Source organism: Drosophila novamexicana, unplaced genomic scaffold (genome assembly GCF_003285875.2).
Source record: "Drosophila novamexicana strain 15010-1031.04,08,12 unplaced genomic scaffold, DnovRS2.1 tig00000485-arrow-pilon, whole genome shotgun sequence".
NCBI lineage: Eukaryota > Metazoa > Arthropoda > Insecta > Diptera > Drosophilidae > Drosophila > Drosophila novamexicana.
The window spans coordinates 4664396-4675430 of NW_020824808.1; the positions used below are offsets into that span (position 1 = coordinate 4664396).

Here is an 11035-nt window from a genome sequence, read left to right on the forward strand (position 1 = left end):
TGTTCTTCAAAACTCCACAGTGTGGCAGTAAAGTTGCTACATGGAACCACTCTGCATTGTCCAGGCTTTTCAGCTAACGGCATTGCCATACTTGCCTATTAATTTAACATTTCCCTTACAAGTGGAAACGGGAACATTTAACTTTTTGTCAAATTAAATTTCCCAAGAAAGAAATAAATTTAACATTATATATCAAAAAAATGCAGAAGACAACTTTATATGTATAAGACATTATAATAGATGACTGCAATGAAATAAATTGTGCTTCCTTACAATCATATTAAAAATGTTTATTGTTCACTTCTATTTACTGCATATGGAGAAAGGTTGAACAAAACACAGCTCGTCAGAATAAATAAAAATAAACTTGAGTTTAAATATAAAAAATGCTCGTAACATTTTTAATATATACAAGATATTTACATGCGATACAAACGAGGCCTCAAAATCTGTTAGCTAAAGCTATAGAACCAATTACAACCCAGATCTAATCTAGCTTAAAGTTTATTTCTAGAATAGAAACTATCCCAGAGATGTAGCTTGTCAAGCTCGGGCAGCGTCTTGAACTCAAAGTCTTGTCCTATGTTTAGGCACTGAATCTGTGTCTCACTCTCGAGCGGCGCAAATTTCAGCTGCTTGATGCTCTCGCAGTTGGGATCCCCATTGGCCGCAAAGCTCGTCCAGATGTCAATCATGCCAGAGATGATCTTGTGCTCGGCTGAGCCAGCCGCCGCCTTATTGGCCAACATGCTGTGAAAGATGTAGCAGAGATCATCGCCATGGCACACACCACGCATCTCATTGCCGCAGAGCACAATGCGTATGGCGTTGCAGAGCTTGGAGTCGTGATCGAAACGGTACAGATATGTGGGAGCGCTGCCCAGACGTAGTCGGGCCACGGCTGTGCGATAGATGGGATGCCAGAATTCGCGATACGATTCCAGATCGAGGAACTTCATCATATTCGCCTGATTGCACGACTCCTTGCCAAAGTAGGCGCGTTTCAGCTGCAGTGCGTAATTCTCGCGCAACTTGGGATCCAGATTCTCGCCCAGATCAATGGGTAAAACATTCTGGCAATCGCCCACCTCATCCAGTGTGGCAGGACGTCGAGTAACCTCTGTAAGGTGTAGGTTAGGATCAGAATAAAAAAGATGTCCGGCCGCAGCCAGGGCTACAACTCACCTGGATAGAAGAGCAGCCCCTCAAAGCTAGTGCCGCCAAACATCATGGGCACACGCCGACTCCAGGTCTGCTGCATGAGCTCGTACGGCGACTGGCCAATGACCGTGTGCCCAGTTTTGTAGGGCTCCACGACTGGTCCAAAGGCAAACAGCACGCGGTTGTGTTTCTCCTCCTTGTTAAGCACCTGCGCGGTCGCCTTGACAATGTCCCCGCCCCTGGCCAGGCGCAGAAACTGAAATATCTCCCGATCCTTATTGGCCCCCGTGTAGCCCAGCTTCTGTGCCAGGCGAAGGGCCCAACCGTTGTTCGGGGGCTGTGCCCAGGGGCACAAAGCGCTGCCGGACATCACAATGGCCTTGTGCAGCAGACCTTCTGTCTGGGAGCTGAGCGTTATCAGATGCGTGGAGGCACCACCTGCGCTCTCACCAAACAGGGTCACATTGTTGGGATCACCGCCAAAGGCTTCGATATTTTCCTTCACCCAACGCAGGCCCATAATTTGGTCCTTGAGTCCTGCATTGCCGGGCACATTGAGCTCCGGATCCTCGAGGCTGAGAAAGCCAAGCGCGCCCAGACGATAGCTTATGGAGACTAGCACCACATCCTTGGACATAAAGAAATCCGGACTGTACATATCACGCGTGGCCTCGCCCACCTGAAACCCCCCGCCATAGATCCAGACCAGCACAGGACGCGGTTTCGCTGGCTGCAGCTGTTAAACGCGAATAAAAAGAAGCAGTAAGTGATTGCTGACTAAAAGCTGCCTGCTACAATTACTCACATCCTTAGCGTACACGTTCAAATACAAACAATCCTCGGAGCCGGCAAATTTGCGAAAGAAGGGATGTGTTTGGAGCGGCTTTTCGCCCGGCGAAGTGCAGTCCAGCTCCCGTTCCCAGGGCTCCGCCGGCTCCGGCGCCCTGAAACGCAGCTCGCCCAGGGGCGGCTTGGCAAACGGAATTTTCTCGAAGCTATAATAACTGCCGCCCCATATGGTGTTGCGTTTTACGCCCTTCACGTTGCCCAGCTTGGTTTTCACCACCGAATAAATGGCTGTGGTCAGGCGACGCTGTTCGTACTTAAAGCTGAGCACCCTGTATATGCAAGTAGACAAACAGAGAGAGGGAGAGAGAGGGTAAGTGTGAGTGAGAGTGGAAAACATAGTTATGATTGAAGCCGCAGTTTGTGGGGCGCACTTCTTGCTGCAATAAATATACACTAACAGAGGGAATTTCAGTTATGTAAAAAAAAAAGTGCGATATATGTTCATACATATTCTATATAATTTGCTGACATTTCCATATTATATATTTCAGATATAAAAGAAACACAATTTTCCATACATCCTTGATCAGTGTAAGCAGCCGAGTCGATTTAGCCTTTTCCAAGTGAATGCGTCCAAATCGGACCACTATAACCTAAAGTATCCATATTGACTATCAGTCCAATTCTGAGATTTATAAAACTTTTGACTCTTAAAATACTCTTCACTCTTCACCAAACTGAGTATAATACAAACAAATAATAAACAATATGCAATTCGGCTTACCATGTTATAAAGCTGCTATAGGAACTAAGGGTGCAAAATTCATTCTTCGAATATTTGTATATATATTATAACCCAACTGTACAACTCGTTATTGAACTATATTAGCATGCCAAATCAAAAATCAGCAGATCACAATATAATATATGATACATCTTCTAAATGTTAGGGCATTTAGACTTCGACAGTTAGCTGACTTCGTCTAACTTGTTTTGGCCTAAAATCAGTCACGCACTCAGCAAATTGCCGGCTGGTGGTTCGCTTTCAATGCCACACTGTGGTTGCGTTACGGTATGTTTTTTTTTTTTTTGAAAGTCGCGCCTTTTGACCAACCTCAACGCTGCACGCTTAATATGCTCGACAAGTTTTCTATTTACTGTTTGTTTTTTATTTATTTAATTTTTATTTTCAGTATTGTTTTTGTTTTTGATTTTTTATTTTTTATTTAGCTTTTATTGCTGCGGTCTCGACTGTGGGTGTGCGATTTATGCATTTTATGGCATTTTTTTCTTTTCAATTGCGCACCTCAAAAATTAATCACACATTTTATATTTAACACGCATTGCCCCAATGCACTGACATAGTTTAACTTTAGCAACAACAACAATAACAATGAAATTGCATACAAATTGCTAATTTCAGAAAAAAAAGAGCGGGCAGAGAGAGAGAAAGAAAGATCAGATACACAAGATTATAGTAGTAGTACGTGACGGAAATGGAGCTGGTAAGTTGAAGTCTATAATTAGGAGCAGAGAAAGAGAAGGAAGACAAGCCTAAGAATTGCATTAAGACTATGTATATATATTAAAGTATGCCCAACCAGATGGTAGCTTTAAAACCGGAAGACATTTTCGATCAAAGATCTCATAAGCTACAAATATATTGTCTAACCAGGTTTTCTAAAATTCAATTTGTTTTATTATGCCCTGGAACCGATATACACTTTCTGATCTCGACTATGAAGGAACGCTATAGTTAAACTATATACCATACACTATATAGTTACATTGTTATGAAGCTTATATGTTTAACTGTCTTAAAACTGAAAGGATTACTTAAAATACATTCTACGGTTTCTTCTCAAACTATTAATTTTTATTCACGCGTTACAAAATGTAATAAATAACTCCTGATAATTATAATTATATATTTCTTACGGATCGGGCTGAGAGCTTGTCATCAATCAGTCAGTCAGTCATCAGGGCAGTCAGTTGCTACCAATAAGACAGACTTGGTATATTCTTCTGTGACTCAGTTTTTTTTTAGAAGCTTACTTAAAAAGAATAAATAAACTGTTGAAAACACATTCCTTAGTAAGAGTATTAAGGAGATGGCTTTAGTATGAATTTTTTCTTTTTTTATATCCTGAACCCATTGAAAGGGTTTAATGTTAATGTGAAAATGTATGTAACAAGCAGAAGGAAGCATTTCCAGCCCCATAAATTATTTATATTCTATATCAGCATCAATAGCCGAATCGATTTATCCATCTCAGAACCTATTAGAGCTAAATTTTGAATGTAGGTCCTACTAGTGCCCGCGCAGTACGACCAGTCCGCTCATCGATAATTAGCCCCGTTTTGAAGCAATCGATAAAAGTTTAAATCGGAATAATTTTTTTTAGCAAATCTTTTAGTTTTTAAGAGCTAGAGTTCGAAAATTTGAAATGTAGCTCTTAGAACAGTATATGAAGAAGGTTCAGGGTATCCCCTAGTCGGGCATTCCTGACTATGGCACTTTTCCTTGTATATTTTATAGATTTTAATGGCAACAACTTTAACAGCGTAAAATAAATTACTATAATTAGTTTTTCTAGAGCTTTGAGTTCAACAAGCGGTAATATAAAATATTATTTATTTGAGAATGATTTTCATAATGCAAATGTAACCAATTTTTAAATAAATTTTTACTTAGCCCGTTTTTTTTCGATATTATTTTTATTATTAACATATCCAGCCATTAGATAAGCAATTAAAAAAAGCTGTATTATTTACTCATTCCATTCGAATCTGCTTTGTCATTATTAGTTGCATATACATATATAAGTAGAACCTTAACGACACAAAAATGTGGTTTATTAATGTGTATGGAATGCATTTTTGTTTGTTTTATAAATTATAAGTATATATATATATGGACAACTTTTAGCAATATTCAGATATAAAAACTGTTATTTGAGCTCTATATATGAGCACCAAAATCATAAATTGCTTTAACGGGATTACCGTATGATATTTAATTAGTTTCAGTCTATTGCACGAAATCGCCCCAAAAATGTCGCATGTAGTAGAGTACTCGTAATACACATCTACACACACATGTCCACTTCTACAGCTGTTTATCAGACAGCTGATAAGCTGCATGTGTATTGATTTCCATAAAATTCTTATCAGCAAACTAGCGAAGTTCTCCAAAACATTTGCAAAAGCGAAGGTTAAGCGAAAGAAATCTTCAAAATCAGCAAAGGGTGAATATATTTCGATGGATACAAACTAAAATGTTGTAAATACAATGTCTAAACAATAGATTAGCATGCGAATTAAAATTAAATATACATGATATGACTAAAACTTGTCATGTCATGCCCATTGAGTAATTCAGCACAAAAAATAAAAAACAAGCAAATATTCTACCTGAAAGCTAAATGAACTATGTACCTGACAGGCTTTATCAATCTGTTGTCGCATATGTACCTACACGTGGACTTATATGAGAATAAGTTTGTAGAAAAGCTACGGTTTCTTATTAATATATCGAAAAGTCTGTTAAAGAACGACCTTTCGACCTTTCTTCAAGCTAAACTAATTAAGTCAAGTGGTCACTGTTTGCTTGAACAGTTACGCTGATTAAAAATTCTGATTACCTTTTTTCAGATTAAATGTCTACTCCAGACTTGTTAATACTCTAAAGTAGGTACAAGTGTACGTAAGAGTACTCAGGAGTACTCAAAAGTAGGTACATACCTTAGGTAGGTACGCCTCAACATATGAGTACAATGCGTTTTAAATGATTTTCTTGAAATTATACTAAACTGGATAAGTTAAAAAGAAAAGAAAAGAATATATTTGAATATTACAAAATGCAAAAAGAAAATTCGGAACTTTTAAAAACTTCACCTCAGCTATTATATTATAAACATATAAAATACATATATTTTTTTATTATGCTGTTATATATTAAATAAATGATGCAACACCTTAATTCAAAGCGTTTAGTTTCCGCCAAATGCCGATACTAATGTCCAAATAATTCTTCCTTCTGTAGTTAAGATATTTGAGCGTTTATTTTTTTATTATATATATATATATATATATATATATATATATATATATATATGATTATTGTATTGAATCAAAAATAGCATTCATTTTTATTACAACACAGTTAACTTAGGTGGTATTTCGCCAAGGCTGGTTGGGTCCTCAGGCTTTGAGCGTTTACTGTATTTTATATTATATGATCGTTTGAGTACCTTACTTAAAGGCATATTGTAATTTCATATAGGACCAATAGCTGATCTTTTTCCAGTCAAATAAAGAATTCACCCGTCTATTAGATTTATATTATATTATTATTTACTGATTTTTTATATATGCATTGTCCTAAAAGTGCTATTGATTTTCAACTTTAGCAATTAACTAAATTCGACTAATTGATATTTAAGGAGCCCGCTTTTAATACTGTTGTATAAGCAATAAAAAAAAGAAAAACAATTTCATATGTCGGCAAAAACGTGCAAATAATAGCAATAAAAAACTAACGAATTTAGACAAATAAATAAAAAAAATCACAGCGGAATCGAAATGAAGAAAACAAAAGGCTTCGATAAATTTATGCAAAAACCAGCTGTAAAACTTGCGCAACAATTTCACCAACGCAACACTGCGTTACATACATGCAGACACAGAGATATGTGCAGATGTGTGTACATATGTAAGAGCAAGCGAGAGCAACCATCATAACGACTAACGATCGAACAAGAAATCTGTTAATGTTGCTGCAACACTCACACACATGAACTCCCACAGACAGGGGAAACAAGTGCTTTTGTTTTGTTGCTTACTGTTCAAATACTTACTTAAAGGTGAGCTTTAACATATCCATGAAACGCACAGCCATTATAGAATAATAATAATTGCACCTTTTCACAAACACCAATTAATTATAAAAAATCCAACAGCAAATTTCACGGCCCTACGCTTGTATTAGGCGCGGCTTGTGTAGCGAAAGTAAATAAATGAATTCAGTTCACGCACACAAACAATCCGATTCTTGTAGAGACACACTAGACGAACCGCTCTGCACGAGAGTGGGTCAACAACTGAGTGAAGTCGCGCGATCGCGTTGCCTTTTCGTTGGGAGGGAGGAAGTTGGGTGAGCGGCGTAACATAAACACACAATCAAACTTAAACGCGCTCTCTCACGCACTCTTCTCCGCCTCTGCTTGCTCTCAACAGGTGGTTTGTTCGTGCTCTGGGCGAATCGGTTGCTGTGTGTAGCATTGTTATTTTTGCCTGCACTGTTTAGTTGAAAGCTTTTGATTTGTATAGCGTTGCCAGTAAATGCAAGGGACTGTTAGAAAAAGCTCAAATAGCATGTTAAACAAACACATAGCAGCTGTAGATCGCTGTGGTCTGTTATGAAAGTTGTAATTCAATTACATGTACAGAGCTTTTATGATTAATCGATATGAAGACAAAGTGTAGCCAATTGGGGCATTTCAAGCTGATTCAAGGTCACTTTTTGCAATATAAATATAAAACAAGCATTTAATTTTTATAAAATATTTCTAAATATTTTATATTAATTCAAAATACTTGGCATATTTAAAAAAAGTCCCCAAAAAGCACATAAAAAATCACCTTAAGTTTTAACGAAATACGAAGCAAACGCCCAAAAGTTATTAAGGCTTAGCCAAAGTACTTTCATAAAACCGAGTGCAAAGACCTTAAAAACATACTTCTTTACGTATAGCCAGGCGTACAACTGGTAAATTACAGTTAGAAGTTGGTCTTGAACTTGAATTTGAACAAATTGCAATTACCATATTCGCATCTCATTAAAACCAGTTTTGCTCGGGTCTAATCAAACACAAGAGACCTGATTTATCGTTTCTATTAGCAATATTTTACAGATTTTTTTGTTTGAAAATTCAGCATTTTTTTGGCTCAACCATAATTATTTCTTTCCATACTGTTGTCAAAATATCAAAATATCGACATCAAAACTGAAAATCGTCTGCGGTTGTGTGTCTGGGCTCACTTTGGGTTATAACTTCAGGAGCTGACACATCTTCAGTCATGGCCAAATACAGGCAAATGGCCAGAATGCTGAATAAAATATGGAATAGTTAATTGAAAAGTTATTTTTTATACTTTCCATAAATACAACCTGAGCAAAAATAGGGCTCGCAGCGTTGAACACATCTCAACTTCTCTCTTTAGTTTATCGAATGCAACTAACTGAATCATTGGAGTGAAATGCTTAACGAGTGCTTATATGGCTTGTTTGATTTACTTATTTGCATTATTTTTATATATTTGCTAAATTATTGATAAACAGTACATGAGTAACGCTGAAAAAGTTGATGGGTTGAACATCGAGAAAAATTATCAAGTACTGTAAGTAATTTTGCTATTCTAATGTATTAAATGCTAAAGTTGACAGTCATTTTGTCGACCAATAAAATAAATAAATAATACTCACAGTATGTTTCATTATTGCCATCCCGAGAATAATACATATAGTATTTACCGCATACTTGTGAACAGAACCTCACATAACATAACCTCACTTAGTCAAACGTAACCTCATCTAAGCAAACACTACCTTACCTAACCTAGCTTAACTTTTTATAAACTAACATTTAACCCATCTCAATCTAAAAATTAATTGAAGCATTGACTTTTTCATTTTATACCTCTCACCATTATGTTCCAGGATAACTAGGATGAAAAACTAACCTATTTTCTGGCCTAACATAAGCTTAAGCCCAAAAGAGTACAGTTTCTTAGAGAATGCAACTATTTAACAATTTAATAAGCTATTTAGTATGCTAAAATTTTCCACCACTTAACCCAACCCAAGCTCATCAATATATATATCTTAAAAACTCGCTTTGGTATCAGCCCAGAAATCATATTGAAATATGATTCAGCTCTATCAAATCATACATTGCTTTTACCGCCCATTATCAACTGAAATTGTGGTCACACCTCCAAGAAACCCAATTAACAACTTGCCATTTGCACTTGAATTAGTCACGCGTCGCAATAGCTTGTGATTGTCTTTAATGGTTCTTTATATTTTTCATTTTATAGGATTTATCTGAAGAGTAGACATTGAGCTGATACGCGGGGTTTGTTTGAGCAAATAAAAGAGAAGAGTGCAGAAAGAGAAGCAAAATCGCAAGTTTCTGGTTCAGATTCAGTTGGGCGATAAGCGCTACAGTAACAGAGCCCAAAATAAAGTAAACAAGAGGTTCTAGTCGGGAGCTCCCGACTAGGGGATACCCTGAACCCTCTTCTTCCAACATCAAATGCATATATATATTCTATTTAAGAAGCTATATATCAAGTTTGGTGACTCTAGCTCTTATTATTTACCAAAATTGCCCACAAAACAGGATATCGATATCGATTTTTATCGATTGCTTGAAAACGGAGTAAGTTATCGATTATCGGAAACAAACTCGATCTGCGCGGGAGCTAGGAGCATCTACATCTATTTTCAAGTTTTCAAATTTCAAGTCTCTAGCTCTTATAGGTTCTGAGATCCTTGCATTCATACATACGGACGGACGGACGGACGGACGGACGGACATACATACTGCCTGTTACATACATTTGGATTTTGCACAAATACAATATACCCCCATGCCTATTTTTAATGGGTTCAGGGTATAAAAACTGTTTTATTAAGTAAATGTGCTATACAGACTGTGGTCAATTAACGATTTACTATGATATAAATTATAATACTTACTTCTGTACATAGTCGTAGTTCGTGTAGATGCCAGTGGAATGAGCGGACAGAACTTTCAGTTTTTTTAGAACAATTACGTACTTTGTCATATTAGATTTTTCTGACAACTTTGGCAAAGTTAGCTGAGAAAAATCTCAACTCGTTTTGTTTAAATACCTCTATATATAAAACTGTTTGTCCTGGCTGACTGACTCACTGATATGTGATCTCAATTGTGACCAAAGCAATGTGATGAAGGTGCACGTCAAGAAGGGGTTTCGGGAAATTCCTCCCGCAAGTATGGAAAAATGGAAAGATGTTTGTATGAAACTTATTTGTTTCTTTGTTCAAATTCATTTGAGGTGTGTTTCACACTTTTCCAAAAACTTGTTCCTCCTTGGTAGAAATGGGGGTCAAAGATTTGGTGGATGACGTTTCGCCCTCAAATCCATTTTCATGGATATATATATGGAAAATCATTTGAGATGTGTCTTACATCTAAACTCCTTCGGAAAGAAGAAATGCAATTCAAAGATTTTTTGGGCGACGCTTAAAGTGGTGTCCGATTTGCTTCAAACTTGTTTTTAAGGCTCTACATAAGAACTTAATGAAAAAGTGTTGTAGCGACAGGGAAATTCCACCCACGGCAGTAGTTAATTAGCGAATAACGTGAATGAAAGCTATTTATTAACCATCCGCTCGGTTTCAAAATCATTTTCAAAGCTTTTTGAGAACGTTTAATTTATACGTGCCACGGGCAAGGCCCGGCTATACCCGCTAGTTTTAAATAAAATATTTGTTTTATTTAAAATACATTCAGTTTTTATTTGTTTTTAATTTGTTTGATTTTCTTATTAAAATATGGGTTTTCAAATTTCTTAGTTTCTTATTTGTGGCATCACAATATATTTGAAGCTTATAGAAAATTGAATTTATCGAGCTCGACTTAGAATGCTCTATGTGGTATCTATACAAAAAAAAATACCAATTCAAAAGATTTAAGACTTGCATTATTTTTTGTGCATTTCGAATAACATTTCAAGGTATTTTTAGTCAACAGACACATTAAAATTAAAATTCAAGTCCTAAGTAAATACATATATATAATATTATATATATTACTATATGTAAACAAGAATCATATTCCTAAATATGTAAAACTTGGACTGGTATATTGTATACTACAAAAACACAACAAATACGTGTCCAAAAATTAGATTATTATAAAAGGTTTATATATTCAAAATCCTACACAAGTCGGTATTAAAGCTAAACAAACGATTTATATTCCAAAAAAATTAATATTATACAAAATATTTTTATTTGGGTGAATTGTTTTAT

General features: G+C 36.2%; 1 protein-coding gene across 2 annotated transcripts; it reads right to left on the minus strand.

The window, feature by feature from the left end:
* Positions 1-332: 332 nt before the first annotated feature.
* Positions 333-9833, minus strand: LOC115761434 (esterase B1). Of its 2 annotated transcripts, none has more exons than XM_030703200.1 (4): positions 9716-9833; positions 1967-2279; positions 1186-1897; positions 333-1120 (listed from the first exon to the last, which is right to left on the minus strand). In XM_030703200.1, the coding sequence occupies exons 1-4, from the start codon at positions 9802-9804 to the stop codon at positions 498-500; spliced, it is 1737 nt and encodes a 578-aa protein (XP_030559060.1). In that variant the 5' UTR covers positions 9805-9833; the 3' UTR covers positions 333-497. The 2 variants fall into 2 exon arrangements, with proteins under 2 accessions (XP_030559060.1, XP_030559061.1); XM_030703201.1 differs by lacking the exon at positions 9716-9833 and adding an exon at positions 6810-7030 and having other exon boundaries at positions 334-1120.
* Between the last annotated feature and the right edge of the window lie 1202 nt (positions 9834-11035).

Bases quoted from the DNA above. Each gene is read 5' to 3' on its own strand.
- LOC115761434 (XM_030703200.1), bottom strand. From the start codon at position 9,804: ATGACAAAGTACGTAATTGTTCTAAAAAAACTGAAAGTTCTGTCCGCT. The intron at 2,280-9,715 runs GTAAGTATTATA...TTGCATATACAG, and splicing joins AACTACGACTATGTACAGAA to GGTGCTCAGCTTTAAGTACG. The intron at 1,898-1,966 runs GTGAGTAATTGT...CGCGTTTAACAG, and splicing joins TGAACGTGTACGCTAAGGAT to CTGCAGCCAGCGAAACCGCG.